This window comes from Salvelinus alpinus, chromosome 4 (genome assembly GCF_045679555.1).
Source record: "Salvelinus alpinus chromosome 4, SLU_Salpinus.1, whole genome shotgun sequence".
NCBI classification, from domain to species: Eukaryota; Metazoa; Chordata; class Actinopteri; order Salmoniformes; family Salmonidae; genus Salvelinus; species Salvelinus alpinus.
Window position 1 is genome coordinate 28,351,277 of NC_092089.1, and position 20,641 is coordinate 28,371,917.

Genomic DNA, 20,641 nt, shown 5'->3' on the forward strand with positions numbered 1-20,641 from the left:
GTTTGCTTAATATAAGCAATTTGAAATTATTCATACTTTTACTTTTGATAGTTAAGTATATTTATGCAATAAAATTTACTTTTAATACTTAAGTATATTTGAAACTAAATAATTGTTTACTTTTACTCAAGTAGTACTTTACCAGGTGACTTTCACTTTTACTTGTCATTTTTTATTAAGGTATCTTTACTTTTACTCAAGTATGACAATTGTATATTTTTTCCACCACTGCATGTATACATCACACACATGATGATATTACTCATTATCCTTAATCATATTAGCCGTTGCTTAGTGACTAGCACAAACTGTTAGTGTCTGGAAGTAATGTGGAAAGTTTCTCATTCCCAAACTAAGTCAAAGATATGATAATTAAAATATAAAAATAGCCTGCCGAAGACTTCTCGCAATATCTCTGCATAGGTAATACTGTTGAGCGACATGGATTCAGAGAGGGGTGAGTAAGGGAGAGAAGAGGGAGAGAGGGTGAGGGAGAAAAAGAGAACAACAGAGAGAGCAAGTGGGGAAGAGAGGAAGAAAGAGTGAGGGAGGGAGGAAGACAGCTAGGGAGGAAGACAGCTAGGGAGGGAGGGATGGAGGGGAAATGAGACAACGAGAGAGGAAAATATCTCAGTTTTACAGTCTCCGTGAGGTTTGATAATTTGATGTGGAGTTTTTGGAAGGCCAATCCACGTGCATCCTCTTAAATGTAGAGGCAACATCAGCACTTCCTATCTGTGGGACTGGGATGGACTGCTCTGGCCATGGACCACTTCCTATCTGTGGGACTGGGATGGGCTGCTATGGCCATGGACCACTTCCTATCTGTGGGACTGGGATGGGCTGCTATGGCACTGGACCACTTCCTATCTGTGGGACTGGGATGGGCTGCTATGGCACTGGACCACTTCCTATCTGTGGGACTGGGATGGGCTGCTATGGCACTGGACATTTACATTTAAGTCATTTACATTTAAGTCATTTAGCAGACGCTCTTATCCAGAGCGACTTACAAATTGGTGCATTCACCTTATGACATCCAGTGGAACAGCCACTTTACAATAGTGCATCTAAATCTTTTAAGGGGGGGGGGGGTGAGAAGGATTACTTTATCCTATCCTAGGTATTCCTTAAAGAGGTGGGGTTTACCTAGGATAGGATAAAGTAATCCTTCTCACCCCCCCCCCCCCTTAAAAGATTTAGATGCACTATTGTAAAGTGGACCACTTCCTATCTGTGGGACTGGGATGGGCTGCTATGGCCATGGACCACTTCCTATCTGTGGGACTGGGATGGGCTGCTATGGCCTTGGACCACTTCCTATCTGTGGGACTGGGATGGGCTGCTATGGCCATGGACCACTTCCTATCTGTGGGACTGGGATGGGCTGCTATGGCCATGGACCACTTCCTATCTGTGGGACTGGGATGGGCTGCTATGGCCATGGACCACTTCCTATCTGTGGGACTGGGATGAGCTGCTATGGCACTGGACCACTTCCTATCTGTGGGACTGGGATGGGCTGCTATGGCACTGGACCACTTCCTATCTGTGGGACTGCGATGGGCTGCTATGGCCATGGACCACTTCCTATCTGTGGGACTGGGATGGGCTGCTATGGCCATGGATCACTTCCTATCTGTGGGACTGGGATGGGCTGCTATGGCACTGGACCACTTCCTATCTGTGGGACTGCGATGGGCTGCTATGGCCATGGACCACTTCCTATCTGTGGGACTGGGATGGGCTGCTATGGCCATGGACCACTTCCTATTTGTGGGACTGGGATGGGCTGCTATGACCATGGACCACTTCCTATCTGTGGGACTGGGATGGGCTGCTATGGCCATGGCTCATAACTGTACTAAGGTGCCATTATAATTAGCCTACTGTTCACTTCTGATTAGTGCACATCGGATAACACAATCTTTGTGTAAATGCATCAGTCCCAATTTAGATATCCACAGCGGATTTGGTATATCTGCGCCTGATATCTATATAATAGTTATAAACTATTGCAGTTAGTAAAAGTCAACTGTACCCTCAGTGACCTGACAACCAGATACAATTCGCTGTACTGCCCATAAAAAGGTACATTTGCATTTGTTAATGAACAAACCGTAGTGAACTGTAAATGGTTGTTTGTTTAGTGGGCGGAGTCTGTTGGCAGCTGCCAAACTGGAGGTGCAAATATTGCGAAAGAGATGATGGATTCCCTACACACCAATACTCTGACATCAAACGTCATTAACCCTCACACCTCCGCACTTCTCATTTGTTCAATGTTTTCTGTATACACAGCAGACACGGATCTTATCTCTTAAAACACTGTGGCAACATTTTCCAATCAGTCTTTTCCAGGTTTAACCGTCTTTATTCAAAGTAGATGCAATAGCAAAGACAATATATATTTTTTTTTAACGAAATCTAAGCAGCCAAATACTACATTACATTACCTGAATGTTGTCAATTGGTTATTTTAATAATGTTAAGAGATATAAAATAGAAATGTTTGTTTCATTTTCATTTACAATATAGTCGTCCATGCTCGTCTATTCAAAAACTGGATAACTCTTTAGAATAAAGTCAAATAATAGCTCATGAATAAAGCATTTTAAAAATGATTTACAAACAATACAAACCCTGATTATCTGACTCGACTGGCCTGTTAGTATCCAGGGTCTGTAGATGTGTGCCAGGCTCTGTAGGAATATGTCTGATATTTAGTTGACTTGATTACGCAGGAGAACAACCGAATATCAAACATATCACACAGCCCCTGGCCAAACAGGACCCCGTGCAGCCATCCTGTCTTCTGTCTGAAAAGAGACAGATATGGGTGGGTTTTTAGGACAGATCATTTGTGTGCGTGTTAAGAGTTAGAGAGATGATGAAAAAGAAACATCAGGAAAAGGTGAATTTGGACATCAACATGAACAATTTATTTAAAAAATAAAAAACGGTGGTATAAACTGGTTTAAGACATTTGATGTAAGTGCACATTTAACATGTTATTTAGTTTCATAGGGAGAGGACCAGACATGAATGATATCCAGAGTTCCACCTACAGCAAAGTAACAGAGCAGAGGGAAGAGCCCTTTGTGGGGAGAGAGTAAAGGTGGGTTGGGAGGGACAGACGAAACAGATGAAAGACAGGAAACCAACTGATCCAACAGTCCTACAGAGCAAGAGAGAGAGAGAGTCTTATACTTACAATGTTTTCTATGTCCCAATAGCATAGTCCTCTTTATCTTGGTCCAGTATGTGTGTGTCATATCCATTGCCCATGTTCTGGGTTGTTGACATGAAGAGCAACAGCCGTTCAATGCATGTCCCATTCACACATCTACTCTAGTTACAAAGGTGTTAGGTCTCAGCATGTGGGTGCGTAGGTTTGTGAAGTTTCCGTAAAGTATGTAAGTACAAGTCTATGTCTTTTTAAAGTGCTGGGGTATTTGAGAACATATGTGTGTGTGTAGCTGTGTGGTGTGTAGCTATGTGTCAGTGTGTGGTATGGTTGTGGTCTGTGTGTAGGAGTTTGTGTGAGTTCCCTGTGGGACGGGGTATATATACACCCCTGTATATTTGGGGGGCTCCACACACACCCATACATAATTAGGAGTGTATTGATTGCTGTGGCCTAGGGCCCTTCCTCCCTGCATTAGCTGGATCAATACATCAGACTTTCACCCAGCTGTGAGTTCACACACTCACACACCCACATGGTCATAGACTAAAGTCAATTAACTCCATGTTTGAATATGTGTTCATAGCTGTAACTATGGCTATAACGTCACTGTAACTATGGCTAGAATGTCACATACAGCCTTATAAGTGGACTATCTTTGTGAGTTTAGTAGATAGGAAAGTTGTTTGGATTGATTGTTGCTCTCTCCAGCAGTGGCCCTGGGGTGGGCCTACTGTGCATGGATGTACTGTAGACAAGATATAAATAACCTGTTTTCTCCTTACAGCCTTTTTCTTTATTTTCAACCACCCCCTGTCATCAAGGAGCCCTGGTTGTCAAGGTGACCCTTGGTTGTCAAGGTGAACCTAGTCGTCATGTTGACCTTAGTCATCAAGGTGACCTCTGGTTGTCAATGGAACCCCATGGTGGCTTGTGATGTCATCTGGTGAGATGCTGCCGTGTGTCTGTGTATCTCTCACTGAATGCAGGTCAAGGGTCAACACTCTTGATGCGTGAAGGGCTCAATGAGAGCAGAGCAACACTTCTCTGGGTGGTATGAACCCACACCTTTAGGGGTAGAATGAGGGAGGAATCTGAAAAGGGAAAATCAACCAGTTCAACAAGGGGGTTGGTGTTGTGTCATGTGAAGGGATTCACAGTCTTATTTCACAATCATCCAAATATTCTGTTTACTTCCCTTCATTCAATCATGAGCCTGCCTCACATGTGCCATCTACTGGGTTCCTGTAGGACAAAAAGGGTACAAAGGATATTATAAAGTAAATATGAACAACAAAAAATCTGACTGTTTTCCAGCAAAACCGACCAACAGAGGGTTATTTTTTTTTAATATGAGACTCCAACTACATATACTTAAACAACATTATACAAAATGTTATCATACATTTACAATACAATTTAAAGTCTAAATGAAGTCTGGTTCAGCTTTGCAGCATGATTAAGTCTAATAGCAACGATTCTATTTATCTGTTGAGGATTTGTCATCTGTTAATTTCTAATTCTATTTATCCTGTACTGTTAGAACATGTAGTACTTTCATATTAAACTGAATGACTAAGAATCATTTAACGTCATGACTACCACCTTACATCATTTGAATTGTCCTCTTCCTCATTGCTTCGATTAAGGACAGATATTAGGCATATCAGGACATACTATATGTATTAGTGATGTTAGTGGGATGTTGGGCAGAGGTCCACTCCCCCATCCTATCCCTCCCTCCCTCCTCCCCCTTTCCCCACTCTCTCTGTCCTACAGTTGCCGGGCTAACAGTGACCTTGTGAGTTTGCTGGAGCGGAATGATAGCTCCCTAATTGGCTAGGCCTAATTTAAGCCTGAAGGGAGCATTGTCATCTGTGGAGGCAGGTAGGGGGGAATAGAAAGAGAGAAGGGGGAGGCAGAGGGGAAGAGATAGGAGGGAGAAAGGTGGAGAGGGGGAGACATTAAATGGATAGGAGAGGGAGAGCAAGCAAAAGGTAAAGATAAAAGGACAGAGAGTGAACGGGATGGAGTGACAGAAAGACAGAGGTCTCCACAGTATATTGTATGGAAAAAAATAAGGACAATTATTTTATTTTATACCAATACAATTGCACAGAGAAAAACATTTAATTCTCAAAAAGACACTTGTCTAAATTATTGGCACCCTTAAATATTCTTAGATTTTATTTTATCCAAATTAACATTTTTGTTTTTTAAGTTGATCTCAGTTTAAGGAACTGAATTGTGGTTTTCCATTGCTTCCTGTTTCACTGGGGCATAAAAATCAGGTAACACGCATGTAAAATCCCTCTGTCATTCATCACCTTGGGGAAAGGCAAAGCACTCACAAATAAGAAGAGACATGGTTGACTTTCATAAAATCAGGCAGTGTGTCAATTTTTTTCTTCTGAAAAACCAAATATACCACTTAACATTATTAAGGCAACAATATAGGAGTTTTAAACCACTGAAACAGTGGTAAACTTGGCTGGTATCGGATGCAAGTATATCTTGTCCCCAGTGGTGTAGTGGTCAAATTGCAAAACTTGGTCGCATCTTCGGGTCACCAAATCTACAAAAAGATGCCACCTCCATGCCAGTTGGCTATTTGGAAGGGCTTCAGTAAAAAGCCTTTACTAAGAGCAACCAGCATATGGAAACGCCTGGGGTTTACTAAATGGCATTGGCACTTTGACTGGAACAAGAAATAGAGCTCTTTGGCCATGCACACCAGTGCTGGGTTTGGTGTCAAAAGAAGAATGCATATGCAGAAAATAGCCTCATACCTACTGTAAAATATGGTGGCGGATCTTTGATGTTAAAAGGCTGTTTTGCTTCCACTTGTTAAGGGCCCTTGTTAAGGTCAACAGGCCCTTGTTAAGGTCAACAGCATCATGAACTCTACCAAGTAGTACTAAAATATTTTTGACAAAAAGGCTGAAACTTGGCCGCAAGTGGATCTTCCAGCAAGACAATGACCCCAAGCAAACATCAAAAATCCACAAATAAATGCTTAATTGACCACAAAAATCAACATTTTGCAATGGACATCTGTCTCCGGACTAAAAAAACCTTGAAGAGGCCAGTCCATAAGCACAGGCCAACAGATATCAGGGATCTGGAAAGATTCTGTATGGAGGAATGGTCTAAGATCCTTCAATCTCATAAAACATCCTAGAAAAAGGCTCAGAGACATTATCCTGGCTTGGTGTGGGTACACAAAGCATTGAAAACAGGTGTGCCAATAACTTTGACACTTGTCTTTGAGATAAAAAAAAATAAAAAAAATACTTGTTCAACAAAATATTTTTCTCTGAGCAATTGTATTACTATAAAGATTTTATTTATTTGAGCACACAATATACAATAGCTCAATATTTGTAATATTTATTATATAGTACTTTTTGCTCATCTTTATCAAGGGTGCCAATAATTTGAGGTGACTTCATTCTATATGAGTTTTACATCATTGTGATACTCTAACAGATCTCCAGCAGCTGTTATTAGTTATTTGTCTTGAAATGTTTAAAGATGGAGCGAATCAGGACATACAGTAAACAATGCCAATGTTTGTGCTCACATTAAATATGAAATGGTTCTGTATCAATAGTTAATAAAATCCACATTCACACATTCAAAACTTTCCTTTAGGGTTAAGCTTTATTACATCAGAATCAGACTAACAGAAATAACAGTTAGTTTAATCCACGACTTTTGATTGGTCAATGCTATGGTCGCCACCACTGCATAATACCGTCACCGGGGTAACAGAGTGAGGATGATGAGGAGTGACAGAGAGAGGCTCTGGACTTTCCAATTGGTCGATACTGGTGGCACATACACATTTGTTCAAATCACACACAAACACCCCCTGAGGGAGGGTCATACTGAGAGAGAGGAATGGACAAGGTTAACAAAAACTATTCAATATCCACTCATGTTAGATGGTAGTTAATAGACACTCTAAAGTAGCATGAAGGACAAGTTCTAACGAGTTTAAATAGAAACAGAGAAATGTCCTGCAGAAGGTCTCCATTTTTCATCCGCCTTCCTTATGTCTTTTCTTTGATTCCATGTTGCTCTTCCCGTTCTCGTCGCCCACCCTAAAAACAAACAAAGGTCAAAATGAAAGAGTCAGTCATCCTTCACACAATAAAGGAAAATACAACCAACATCCTGATAGACAGATGAGACATTGTTCCAGAGAAGGTGGATAATACATCTGTCATGCACACACCTCTGTCAACAATGAGAGATGGGGATAATAACTAGGACATCATAAAGCTGGTTAACAACATCATACTGACACTACAGTCAACTCTAATACGGTCCCAGACAGCAAGACTCAAAAGATAGTGACACTGTATTTGACTGAAATACTATCCTTTTTCATGATAGAAGCCCTTTTTTATGATGGTGTTTTTGAGTCTTATCTGGCATTTCTACATAATAACATGTATCTTCACTGCTATAAGCTGTTTCCTAATGCTATCAAGAGAATACCAATCAGTGGAATGCTAACAGAAAAAGACAGAACAAAAGATACCCAGCTCTGCTCATCTCATGTTTGGGGCCTCAGGTTTGGGTTCTTCTGGTTTGGGGGCAGCCTCTTGTTTAGGGGCTTCTTTAGGAGAATCAGGTTTGGGTTCTTCTGGTTTGGGGGCAGCCTCTTGTTTAGGAGCTTCTTTAGGAGAATCAGGTTTGGGAGCATCTGGTTTGGATTCTTCTGGTTTGGGGGCATCTGGTTTTGGAGCGGCCTCTTGTTTAGGCGGTTCATCCCCACACAGTTTCCTTTGGGAGTCAGAGACAGATAGAGCTAATGTGTGCAAGTGTCCATATACCTGTGGTGTACAGTTATACATACAGATGGACATGTATAGAGGTGTTCCATGTTCAGGGCTCCAGTCCCAGTCTCTTACCTTCCCTCTACAGAGTCCTTCTTCACAAAGACACACACTTTGCTGCGCTGCTCCACCTGCTGTTTGAGAGACATCATCTCTGCTACCCAGGCAGCCTTTTGCTTCTCAAACTCAGCTACAGGACCAGACAGAGAGGGGGTTAGATGCTACAGGACACAACATGGGGCCAAAGGCTATAGGACAGAGACAGAACATGGAGCTTAGAGGCTACAGGACAGAGACAGAGCATGGAGCTTAGAGGCTACAGGACAGAGACAGAGCATGGAGCTTAGAGGCTACAGGACAGAGACAGAACATGGAGCTTAGAGGCTACAGGACAGAGACAGAACATGGAGCTTAGAGGCTACAGGACAGAGACAGAACATGGAGCTAGAGGCTACAGGACAGAGACAGAGCATGGAGCTTAGAGGCTACAGGACAGAGACAGAACATGGAGCTTAGAGGCCACAGGACAGAGACAGAACATGGAGCTAGAGGCTACAGGACAGAGACAGAACATGGAGCTAGAGGCTACAGGACAGAGACAGGGGGATACTAGAAGACAGATTAGTGAATAAAACATATTCAATAAGACCAGTCGCATATACAGAATACTACTAACACTACTCTTAATCCCAGCGACCTGCAATGAGCTTATTCCACCACAAGATGTCTCTTTCATCCACCAAAATATTTAGAAGAGAAAACAAAGCTTGCACCTAGAACTGGTCATGGACCAGTTTTAAACCTGTTTTTAAGTTATAGTTCACTGTGAAAGGGAATACCTAGCTAGTTACACAACTGAATGCATTCAACAGAAATGTGTCTTCTGCATTTAACCCAACCCCTCTGAATCAGAGGTGCGGGGAGCTGTCTTAATCGACGTCCACTTCATTGAGGAGCAGTGAACGATCATACACGTTATCATTGTCGTATCAGTAATAAGGCGAAGATCCTTTCAGAACAGTGTTGATGTAACCATGGAGTTTCAGGTGTTTAAACACTCACTTTTGGAGTTACTGTTCTCTGCCTCAACGGCCCCCACCTCATCAGCGACATGTTTCTGTGACAGGAGAGAGAGAACACACACACACACAGGAAATCAATTGTGTACACTAAACCCCAGACATACCCCTCATTCCTTACCTTTTCTCCCTGACATGCCTCCAGTTCACTCTTCTTCTTGGCCTCTGCAGCCTGCAGTGGGGTGAGTTCTGACCCCAGAGTATCCACCTGAGCCTTGGTCTTGTCCAGCAGGTTGTGGGCTCTGATCACCTCGTGTTGGTACTCTCCCAGTACGTCTCTGGTCACACGCAGTTTAATCGTCTCGAACGATACATGTTTCTGCTCCTTCATCTCTTCTTTCCGACGCACGTTTATCAGTCCCAGCAGAGCTACGCTAGTCAGCAGAGACACCCCCACCAACACACCCGGTGTCTTCATCATGCCGTGGAGTTTGACCAAGGAACAGTCGTTTTCGCTGGTCCCTGTCGACTGCTCGGCAGAAGTGTTGACGACGTCCTCGCAGACTTACAGCGGCAGTACCAATGGAGTGTGAAAGGACAGGTGGCCACCCACTGTACTTGAGCGGAGTCCGTGATTCAGTTTTCAGGTGAAACGGAAGTCAGGTTGAAAATACTATATCCACTATATCCCTGAAAAACAGAAACATCTGATCTGTCGACTCCGCGGAGAACGCACTTCTTCTTCCTCTTTTTTCTTTTGGAGAGCGCTTCACCAAAACCATCCCCGTGCCCGCCCACCTGTCACGGTCCATGCTATCTGGGATCCTTGGGACGGACCTACTTCCCTTTGAAGTTGACATTTAAAATGGTTAATAATGCTTAAGGTTAGGTAAGGATTATGGTTAAGGTTAGAGTAAGGGTAGGGTTTAAGGTTAGGATTTAGGGTATGGACGTCCCAAGGCTCCCAGATAGCACTAGCATACCTTGCACTGCTACGCGGAAGTAAGTGGATGAATGCAAAATGGTCATCAGCACTCCGGAATTCAAGGGAATATAAACGTAAAAAGGTAACGTGATAATACTGTATAACATGCGGAACTCGAATTAGGAATGATATCATAATTTGTTATAACACGCCCTAGCCTATAGGCTACGGCTACCTTTGATTTAGTTCTAGTATAAACATTTAGTCATGACAAACCTATTAACCGATAAAGCTCTGCCAGTTTGAGGTAAGGCCACACTAGCTATGTTTCCAGTAACTTGTCAAGTAACTAGGAATTTACAGTAAAACAAAAAGCAGAGCAAAATCGTTGGTAAAGTCAATAAAAAAATCTTATCTGGTGCATTACGTTACAACCAATAATTTATATACAGTAGATGACAGACATGGGGCGCTGTGTTGAAGCCACTTGCGCCTCCATCTTAGAACTCCCCCGCCGTTGTAAAAAATATTTAAGGAAATATATAAATGTACCAAGCTAAGGACCCTGGGACTAAACACCTCCCTCTGCAACTGGATCCTGGACTTCCTTACAGGGTGCATGCTTATTGATGAATTGGATAAAAAAAAAAGTAATCTATATTAGAATAAGGCTGTAACGTAACAAAATTTGGAAAAAGTCAAGGGGTCTGAATACTTTCCGAATGCACTGTATATTTTCAGTTTGTGAGTGTGTGATATGCGGGTTGGAGACCTGTTTATTTTGACATAATAAAGAACAACTTTTATAAACAATGGGAACACTGCCATGTTGCACTGAGCCTTGCTGTTGGAAAACCACATCAGTGTCTGACTTTCGGCTGTCGCAGATGCACCTCCCCCAACTTCACTCTACGACTTTTGTCTACAGTCGGTTGCTTTCCCCTTCCCACTCAAATTATCCCAATGTCTTACTGGCCTCTTGGAGACAGGCCCTTTATATCGTAATCAGACAGCACCAAAGTAAACACCGGCCTCTTGGAGACAGGCCCTTTATATCCTTATCAGACAGCACCAAAGTAAACACCGGCCTCTTGGAGACAGGCCCTTTATATCCTTATCAGACAGCACCAAAGTAAACACCAGCCTCTTGGAGACAGGCCCTTTATATCCTTATCAGACAGCACCAAAGTAAACACCAGCCTCTTGGAGACAGGCCCTTTATATCCTAATCAGACAGCACCAGAGTAAACACCAGCCTTTTGGAGACAGGCCCTTTATATCGTAATCAGACAGCACCAGAGTAAACACCAGCCTCTTGGAGACAGGCCCTTTATATTGTAATCAGACAGCACCAGAGTAAACACCAGCCTCTTGGAGACAGGCCCTTTATATCCTTATCAGACAGCACCAGAGTAAACACCAGCCTTTTGGAGACAGGCCCTTTATATCCTTATCAGACAGCACCAGAGTAAACACCAGCCTCTTGGAGACAGGCCCTTTATATCCTTATCAGACAGCACCAGAGTAAACACCAGCCCGTGAGGCTGGAAGGAAGTCAAAACAAAAGGCTGCTACTTTGCCAGCTCTACAGAATCATACAGTGTTAACACAATGTCATCAATACAATATGAATAATCAGTGTGTCCTCGGTCCTTGTACATCCAGTCTGGCGTTAATCACTATCAACAGATATGAGAATAATCCATAACATTCAGTATCAAGTCTAGTGACCATCAACCCGCACCTTGAGTGTCACATACACTGGAAATCATGTGTTTTACAGAAGGAACATAATATATACTAATATGCTAAACATTGTGTTAATGACTCTAAACTGAATATGAACTTTAATGATCTTAAATCTCCCCATTGCACACACTGCACCCTAAATGATGACTTACTACATGGAACAATTTCATAATCTCTGGTTGTCTGTGTACCCTCTAAGAGGAAGAGGGAGGAGAAATTAAATGCAAATGAAAGAGATAGATAAACAATAGAGAGAGAGCATATCTGTTAACCATGACCTCTGAAACAGAAGGTGAGAGAGCAAGAGAGGAAGGGAGGGAGAGAGAAGTGGGGAGGGAGGGAGATAAAAGCGGTGGGAGTGTGGTAGTTAAACAAGGAAGTAGATTTCGCTTTGTCTACCAAACATTCCGCCTAGCAGGACGAACCGGTTACAGGTGGACAGACTGCCATCAGCAACCAGAGGGAGGGAATGTGAACACACACACTCTCCAACACACACAGGCTGACTACGGGGATGGTTGAGGAGTGACCGATCAAGACAGAAGCCAAGAAAGACAAACTGGACCTGACTTGAGCCTCATCTCTTCCTCCCTCTCTCTTTCTCTACCTCCTTCCTTCTCTCTGTCCTGTCCCAGCAGTATGCGGGCTGTGTCTGCGCTAGTGTTCCTGGCCGTGGGTGTGATGGTGGTGTTGATTTACCAGGCGGTCCGCCAGGAGCTGACTCTGCGGGGTCTTAAAGCCCGCGCTCTGGAGAGCTCCTCTCAGGTCAAGCAGAAGGAGAACGACATCGTCCAGGTCAAGATGAAGATCCAGAAGCTGAATGGTGAGCTGGAGCCCATCAACACCAAGAGAGACGAGCTGACTAAGAAGAAGGAGCAGTCTGCTAAAGCCACAGGCGAGGCGGACAAGAGTCTAAAGACCTGTCATACAGAGAAGGTAGGCCCACACACACACCCACACACGCGCACACACACACACACACACATTATGCAAACAGACACCTGCTACATAGAGAACTGTTTATAGTCGTGTTATGATCTATAATAATCCATTAACAGAATGCCTGTACCAAGTCTCACCAGAGACACAGAACCAGAGAATTAGGAATTAGAACACTGAAACAAAGGCAGCACTAAAACAATCTTCCTATCCATTGTGAAACCATTGGCAACAGACTGGCTTGTGATGTTTATAGGTCAAATTCACTTACAGTGGGAGTGTTGGATATGATGATGGTCAGTTGACTTATTTTCTGTAGATTCATTAGTCCTCCTAACCCTCATGTAAGGGCCCTGTATTCACCGATCACCATCAAATCAAATCAAATGGAATTTGTCACGTGCGCCAAATACAACAGGTGTAGTAGACCTTACCGTGAAATGCTTACTTACAAGCCCTAACCAACAATGCAGTTCAAGAAATAGAGTTAAGAAAATATTTACTAAATAAACTCAAGTAAAAATGTTTTATCAAAAGTAACACAAGAAAATTACATAACAATAACGAGGCTATATACAGGTTGTACCGGTACCAAGTCAATGGGCGGGGGTACAGGTTAGTCAAGGTAATACGTACATTTTTACATGTAGAGGTGTATATCAGGTGAGGTGTGTTAATGTTTTGTGTTTCATACTAGAGGGCAACTTGATCTGATTAGCACAACAGCACATCATTCACCACTGTGGCAGATTACACACACTAGAAGGTAAACTGACATGGGATGTATTACAGTGCCTTCAGAAAGAATTCACACTCCTTCACTTTTTGTTGTTTTACAACCTAAAGTTAAAATGGATTCAATTGAGATTTTGTGTCACTGATCTACACACAATACCTCAAAATGTCAAAGTGGTATTATGTGTTCTGAAATTGTAAAAAATATCAAAAAAATGAAAAGCTGAAATGTCTTGAGTCAATAAGTATTCAGCACCTTTGTTATGGCAAGCCCAAATAAATTGAGGAGTAAAAATTATAAGATGGCCATACCATGGATTATTTAGCTATTTGTTTGGAATTGTTTATACCTTTAGGTATATAAAGAAAAATATAGCACATAGAAAGGCATTGAATAACGCATTCATAAATGGTAAAACAGACAGTCAAAAAATAAATAATAAGGAATAAGGTTTTGATGTGTCTGTCCTATATCTAGGAGATATAAGAAAGCTCAGGAAATAAACAATTTTTTGGCACAAAACTACTTCCATACTTCCATTCATTTTTTGACCCGTTACAGGGTTACGTTCAGATGAGCCCCATGACAGTCGTGAGGAGACCGATTTTCGGGATGTATGCTGATCTGACAAACAGCATTGTAGCTCTGCCACTTTCCACTGCAGATGCTCAAGGTGGATGCAGTGGATTGAGACACAGCCCATACAGTATCTCCATCTTAAACAGACAGATTTTGATGGGGATTTTTTATATTATGATAATTAGATTGAATCAACTCTAAAGGATTAACAGGTCACATAATAAGTTGCATGGACTCACTCTGTGTGCCACAAGTGTTTAACATGATTACCCCACATAATGATTACCCCATCTAAGTACCCTACACATACAATTATTTGTAAGGTCCCTCAGTCCAGCAGTGAATTTCAAGCACAGATTCAACCACAAAGACCAAGGAGGTTTTCCAGTGCCTCGCAAAGAAGGACACCTTTTGGTAGGACACCTTTGAGCATGGTGAAGTTATTAATTACATTTTATATCAATATCAATACACCCAGTCACTACAAAGATACAGGCGTCCTCAGTGGCTGTTGAGGAAGGAAACCGCTCAGGGATTGTATCACAACAAAATTTGGAAAAAGTCAAGGGGTGTGAATACTTTCTGAAGGTACTGTATGATTTGTGTTGAGTGGCATGTGAGAGGAATTCTGCCAGGTATTCTCTTAGCAGTGATCAGTCAGGAATTACATTTTGTTCTCACTTATTAGTCACAAAAATTATTAGTCACACTTTAAACAAAGTGCATATTATGAAGGACTCATTGTATGCCTTATGTAGCCCTTAATAAGGCCTAGCTAGATAAGGCCCACAATGCTTCAAATACCGGTCCTCATCTTCTTCATCTCCCCTCTTTTTTTCTCCTCAGGCCGATGTGGAGAAAAAGAAGACTGATGCGTCGGCGGCCCTTCAGAAAGTTAAAGGTACGATGGCTATTTTACTGCAGTGATGGGAGACCGTCAGCTCAGTCATGAATTGCTTCCTTTTATATGGTTGTAGAATTTAACGTCTCTTTTCTGGATTTTGATCATTAGTGGGTATCAGCCTAATTCTGCTCTGCATACATTATTTGGTGTTTTACATTTTACACGTGGGATATTTTTGCAGAATTCTGCATGCAGAGTCTCAATTTGGTGTTTGTCCCATTTTGTGAATTCTTGGTTGTTGACCGGACCCCAGACCTCACAACCTTTCTCTCTCTCAATACATTTTTTCCTGCCCTCCCCATTTCCCTCCATGTTTTTCTCTCCTCCTTCCTCTCCTCTCTCTCAATACCCTTTCCTCCTTATCTACCCATTTCCTTCTGTCTTTTTTCCTACCCTCCCGCTTTCCACCCCTCTCTCATTATCCCTCGCTCCCCCTCTAGATGAACAAGAAGCACAGAAGAAGAAAGCTCAGGAGGAGATTCAGGTGTTGAAACAGCAGATTCTGGACCGGGACAAGGCACTGTGTGCGTTTGTGGACCAGACCAATGAGGAAGGACGGTAAGAGCAGATACACACCCAGGCATTCAAGCACACTCACACACACCCAGTAACACAGTCTTATGGTCACCATTATGAAAGACTTCTATGGTCACGGTGTACTGTGTGTCATGTAGTTCTGTGGTTACTGGGTGCTCACATGCTATTGATAACTAATGGTTGTTGTTGTTTTCTTTGTTGTTTTGCAGGAAGCTGTGTGGAATCACAGAGGCCCCAAAATGAAGACTTGGACTACACTATCAGCCTCCATCCCTCCCTCATGCTTGCCGTGATGCACACACACCCATACACATCATCGTTGTGCAGCTCATAACATTCACCACCTACAACCACCTTCACTTCACTGTACCTCTCAATACTCAGGAAAATAAAAAACAAGAAGGGTTTGGAAAACCCAGTCTGAATGTCATGTCTTCATTACATACAGTACACTGTTAGTTTATGTATGCAGGTAAGGAAGGGAGACATTACATTATTTAATTAGTGAGTTTCATCCTATGGTACAGTACATTAATGTAGGAATGACTGAAAGAGGTTAGAGCTAATTCCCTCAGAGATGGAGCAAGGTGTCTCTGAGGTGACTTCTGAATGTTGCAAAGGTTCTAGAGAAGAGTTCTAGAGAAGTGTGCAGGTGCATGCTCATCTGGTTCAATTGTCTATTAAATATTTATTATGCATAGATGTATGATTGACCTTTATAGTGCATAGATCTATGAAGGACCTTTATAGTGCATAGATCTATGATTGACCTTTATAGTGCATAGATGTATGAATTACCTTTATTGTGTATAGATTTATGATTGACCTTTATTGCATTTGGGTGTGGTGTGCGTTAATCAGAGTATAACATTGCCCTGTGTGCGTGCGTGTGGGTAATGGGAAAATTTAAGATGAATAAAGTGAATATTCAGTTAACAGTAATTAACACAATGATTAGCATATTTATATGTTTTCCGTTTCTATAATACACATGATTTCCAATGTTCTATTTGTGACACACTTTTGTATGGGTTGATGGTCACTAGACCTGAGCTACTGAAGGTATAAGGACCGAGAACACACTGATTATTATTGTATTGATGACAACACTGTGTGATTCTGTAGCAGCCGGCAAAGTCACTGTCTTTGTATTGACTCCAAGCCTCTCTGGTTGATGTTTTAGAGAACATTTGGTACTGTCTGATTAGAATATGAAGGTTCTGTCTCCAAGAGCCCCGTTGGACATTTTCTATGCTTCTGTTCTGGAGGTGTCTCCCTGAATGATTGTATTAAACTGGATTGATCTGATTGATATTATCAACGACTGCTCTCCTTGTTGTTTATCTGGAAATTCCAGGTACTTTCTCAGGCTGTGTTAGAATCTCAAACCCTGCATGACCAAGTGTCCCAAATATGGCTAGAGAGATTGGACCTGTCATTGTGAGCTACAATACAGTATGTTAAATGTAGTGAGCTCATATGTTACATAATTACTCCTCAAAGACTGAAGCAAATGACCAGTAGAGAGTTCTACTTAATGGACAAATGCCAGACTGTGTATCGGTAGATGTTTTTGGTCTTGCTTGCTGTTGACAAGGAGACCTGGGGCCTGTTGCACAAAACTAGGATAAGGGATTAAGCCAGGATATCTTGGTGATCCTGGCTCAATTGATCCGTAATCCGGTTGCACTAAAGATGGATAGGGGGCAGGAGGATATGTTATGGTATAAATTACCATGGAGATTTATTCTGTGGAGCTAGCCTGCTCCAGACCAGGCTAAATTCCAGGATCTATTTAATCTCATCCCTAATGTCAGTCAGCAGTCACCACAAATGGAAACCAATAGTTATTTCACTGCTCACTATACATTGTTATCACATATAACTAGACCCACTGTTATTATTTAAACGTTTGTGATCATTAATTTCAATGATTTTGGATAAAAAATGATTTTTAGATGATGTTGCTATCATTAGATAATTTACAGTTTCCCGTAGACTATAAGGCTATATATAAAATGATAGAATATTAGGGCCACAGAGGGGAAAAAAACACAAGTCATAACCAGTTGTTTTAAAGGAGGACAGTTGTTAAAATGACAGATGTGGGGCATTTCGTGAAATTGTACTTCAGTATGGTTTCATAAACAAAGACATGCTGATGTGCCAGAATATTAAGTATCACATTGTCATAAGTATCAAAACTGTAAAAACAATATGTAGCTTTTCTGCAGAAAGAACCAGCCTCATAAATTTATGACTTTATCCTTTTTCTTCAGTGTGGCCCTAGTACTCTGTCATATAAACAAATACACATTCCATATGAATATAAAAACACAATGTGTAACATTATGTTCCTTTATTGAATAAGGACAAAACAAAGCAGGTAAACCATCAGCTCCTTTCGAAACTGAAGTCACAGTGACTCTACAAGATGGAAAGCACAGAATCCAAGCATATTATACAAAATGATACATACACATTCAAAGGTCTGTATATAACACACCCTGCATGTCTGCACACTAAAATAAAAGCAGGACAAATCCATACACATCAACTGAACAGACAAATGAATGGATGCAGTAGCCTCCCTGCAGCCTTGTATTACACACAGTATACCGCACAAACATCATAAGAGGCCAAATTCGTCAAAAAACGAACCCAAAAAAACCCAAATTCCTCTGCCACCGCAGGACATATTTAACCAAAATTGAAAGCACACATACTAACTAAAATAATTCAACACATATTGGTCCCTCAGCAGCCGACCACTGTCGTCATCAGGGAAGATTGCCGGATTGTCCCAGTCCATGGCTGGTGGCACTCTGGGGGCCCTCTCCTTCCTCAGGCAGGCCACATTGTGGAGGACAGCACAAGCCACAGTAATATCACATGCCCTAACAGGGCTGACCCTTAATTTGTGAAGGCAGTGAAAGCGTGCCTTCAGGAGGCCAAAGGTCATTTCAACTCTGGCCCTGGTCCTGGCATGGGCATGGTTGTAGGCCTGCTGTGCTTCCTGGGGGTCTGTGAAAGGTGTCAGGAGAAAAGGCTGGCAGCCATACCCCCTGTCTCCCAGCAACACACCAGAGAATTCACCTGTCAACACAAAATCTCATCATTACTACCTCATAAACACAGTGATATTCTTGACACAGCCATGATGGTTATAAATAGGGGTTGTGTGGCTTACCTTGTGATAGGCACTGATAGATTTCAGAGGCCCGAAAGATTCTGGAGTCATGGACTGAGCCAGGCCATTTTGCCACAACATTGCTGATCACACAGTCAGCATTGCAGACCATCTGAAATCATAAGATGAGGAATATTACACCAATCAATGCACATCACTGGCAATGCAGAGTGTTCGTCAATGGACAATATCAAAAAGTTATGTTCACCTGAACATTAATGCTGTGAAAGGATTTCCTATTCACAAAATCGGCCTCATGGGCACCTGAGGGGGCTTTTATCCTTATGTGTGTGCAGTCCACTGCACCAATGACATTGGGGAAACCTGTCACACAAAGTAATGAGTATCCTACTATGTGTTAACAGTTGTCCTGTAATTTGTAGATCCTCTTACCTGCAATCCTATAGAACTCCTCTTTGATGTCACAGAGTCTTCTGTGGCCAGGGAAGGAGATGAAGACATCTGCTAATGCTTTGATAGCCAGACACACACTCCTTATTGTGCGGCAAATTGTGGCCTTGTTCAGCTGTTCTGCATCCCCCACTGAGTACAGGAAGGCTCCACTAGCAAAAAAGCGCAAGGCCACACAAACCATTTGCTCCACACTCAGTGCATGGCTCCGTGCAGTGCGGTGCTTAATCCTGGGACCCAGTAGTCTGCATAGATACCTGATGCCATCTGCAGAAAACCTGTATCTTTCATATAGATGGTCATCAGGGAAGGCCAGTGGGTCCAACCGGTCCCTGAAGACCCTTTCTCGCCTGAAGGCTCTCCTCAGCACAAGTGCTTCTTCATCCACCACATCTCGCACGAATGGGCATGCCATTGTCAGAGCAGAAAGGAACACACAATTTTGGGCCTTCATATAGGCTAGTGGCCACACCTGGTGCTGGGGGGGTGGGCAAAAGAGGGCGATGCCTTATAACGATGACTTGGTTGTACTGATTGCTGGGAAAATAAAAAAAACCTTAGAAAGATGCCACCGTCCTGTGTGCTCACAATAAGAGCTCATATGTCATGGCTCACTTGACTTTACGAGAATATACCTAATTTTTATTTTGAGCTGTGTCATCTTCTTGGAGCTGGGGGAGGAAAGAAAAATAATGATTAATACATTTGTGTTACAGTTAGCATACAGTGTACATTGAAGGCATATCTCACCTCCCTCTCAAGTTTTTTTATTTCAAGGTTCCTAATTGTCCTCTTTTTTATTTCGGACTCCAGTGCAAGATTTTCCATCTTTTTCTTCTTGTACTGAATGTCTATGTCTGCCAGTTCTATTTGGCGCCGGAGGTGGTTGCCATACAACTTTCTGATAGCTTGTGAGCTCTGTGAACACAATACAATTAGCGCAGCTGGAATTTGGCAGGATGTGGTGTCCTTTTATTAATACGCACTATGTTGCCAGGCTGGTTTTCCCACTGTATAGCATCTGGGTCCTGTAAAAGAAATTAGATTTTTTGATTTTGATGAGGACTCCTCACCATTGTAGAGTAAATAGTACTTTCACAGTCTTAACATGATACCTCATGCCTTCTGGAATCCAGAGAGATGGTCTCCTCCTCATCATCGTCTCCATCATGTGCTGTTGCTGCTGCACTGGGGCCTTCACCCTATCACATTTAATCGGATTCATATTGAAGCTAGTAGACAAGACATGCCAGGCCTACAGTATGCCTTTGATGGAGTACTCACTGGATCAGCATCGTCTGGTGCTTGTGCTGGTGGCTCTAACAGGAACACAGTGCTGCCAGACACTGCAAGGCAATAGGTAAACCAAAGTCAGACAGTCCAAATTGATTCAATATGATTGTGGTTGTATCCCATGTAGAGATGGAAGGACATACCTTGAATGAAGCGGGTGGCATCTTGGGAGGAACCTATGCTCGTCTCTTTCCCCCCAGGGATCCCCTCTAAGACGGGCCTGCCTTTATTTAGCTCCAAGGCCATGTCCTCTGCTGGGGTAAGGTCAGCCTTTGGTGACCCACCACCCGTGCCTTGTCTGTGGGTATTCTTTTTCACTGCTAAA

General features: G+C 42.4%; 3 protein-coding genes across 5 annotated transcripts; 1 reads left to right on the forward strand and 2 right to left on the reverse strand.

Annotated features, from left to right (window-relative positions):
• Positions 1-6,831: 6,831 nt before the first annotated feature.
• LOC139573216 (histone H1.3-like) lies at positions 6,832-9,534 on the reverse strand. Its single transcript, XM_071396433.1, has 5 exons — positions 9,235-9,534; positions 9,097-9,151; positions 8,110-8,224; positions 7,737-7,981; positions 6,832-7,293 (listed from the first exon to the last, which is right to left on the reverse strand). Exons 1-4 carry the CDS (start codon positions 9,532-9,534, stop codon positions 7,747-7,749), a joined length of 705 nt encoding a protein of 234 aa, XP_071252534.1. The 3' UTR covers positions 6,832-7,293; positions 7,737-7,746.
• Positions 9,535-9,913: 379 nt separating this feature from the next.
• LOC139573217 (probable DNA double-strand break repair Rad50 ATPase) lies at positions 9,914-16,739 on the forward strand. Of its 2 annotated transcripts, none has more exons than XM_071396434.1 (5): positions 9,914-10,120; positions 12,363-12,663; positions 14,828-14,882; positions 15,326-15,443; positions 15,632-16,739. In XM_071396434.1, the coding sequence occupies exons 1-5, from the start codon at positions 10,068-10,070 to the stop codon at positions 15,663-15,665; spliced, it is 561 nt and encodes a 186-aa protein (XP_071252535.1). In that variant the 5' UTR covers positions 9,914-10,067; the 3' UTR covers positions 15,666-16,739. The 2 variants fall into 2 exon arrangements, with proteins under 2 accessions (XP_071252535.1, XP_071252536.1); XM_071396435.1 differs by having other exon boundaries at positions 9,979-10,120; positions 12,366-12,663.
• Positions 16,740-17,743: 1,004 nt separating this feature from the next.
• Positions 17,744-20,450, reverse strand: LOC139573214 (putative nuclease HARBI1). Of its 2 annotated transcripts, XM_071396428.1 has the most exons (7): positions 20,308-20,450; positions 20,139-20,225; positions 19,774-20,051; positions 19,006-19,694; positions 18,821-18,936; positions 18,613-18,724; positions 17,744-18,518 (listed from the first exon to the last, which is right to left on the reverse strand). In XM_071396428.1, exons 4-7 carry the CDS (start codon positions 19,475-19,477, stop codon positions 18,148-18,150), a joined length of 1,071 nt encoding a protein of 356 aa, XP_071252529.1. In that variant the 5' UTR covers positions 19,478-19,694; positions 19,774-20,051; positions 20,139-20,225; positions 20,308-20,450; the 3' UTR covers positions 17,744-18,147. The 2 variants fall into 2 exon arrangements, with proteins under 2 accessions (XP_071252529.1, XP_071252530.1); XM_071396429.1 differs by lacking the exons at positions 19,774-20,051; positions 20,139-20,225; positions 20,308-20,450 and having other exon boundaries at positions 19,006-19,560; positions 19,659-19,773.
• Between the last annotated feature and the right edge of the window lie 191 nt (positions 20,451-20,641).

Bases quoted from the DNA above. Each gene is read 5' to 3' on its own strand.
- LOC139573216 (XM_071396433.1), bottom strand. From the start codon at position 9,534: ATGATGAAGACACCGGGTGTGTTGGTGGGGGTGTCTCTGCTGACTAGC. The intron at 9,152-9,234 runs GTAAGGAATGAG...CTCCTGTCACAG, and splicing joins AGGCATGTCAGGGAGAAAAG to AAACATGTCGCTGATGAGGT. The intron at 8,225-9,096 runs GTGAGTGTTTAA...CTGGTCCTGTAG, and splicing joins AGAGAACAGTAACTCCAAAA to CTGAGTTTGAGAAGCAAAAG.
- LOC139573217 (XM_071396434.1), top strand. From the start codon at position 10,068: ATGCAAAATGGTCATCAGCACTCCGGAATTCAAGGGAATATAAACGTA. The intron at 10,121-12,362 runs GTAACGTGATAA...GTCCTGTCCCAG, and splicing joins GGGAATATAAACGTAAAAAG to CAGTATGCGGGCTGTGTCTG. The intron at 15,444-15,631 runs GTAAGAGCAGAT...GTTGTTTTGCAG, and splicing joins CAGACCAATGAGGAAGGACG to GAAGCTGTGTGGAATCACAG.
- LOC139573214 (XM_071396428.1), bottom strand. From the start codon at position 19,477: ATGAAGGCCCAAAATTGTGTGTTCCTTTCTGCTCTGACAATGGCATGC. The intron at 18,937-19,005 runs GTAAGAGGATCT...TTTGTGTGACAG, and splicing joins GGAGTTCTATAGGATTGCAG to GTTTCCCCAATGTCATTGGT. The intron at 18,725-18,820 runs GTGAACATAACT...TTATGATTTCAG, and splicing joins TTCACAGCATTAATGTTCAG to ATGGTCTGCAATGCTGACTG.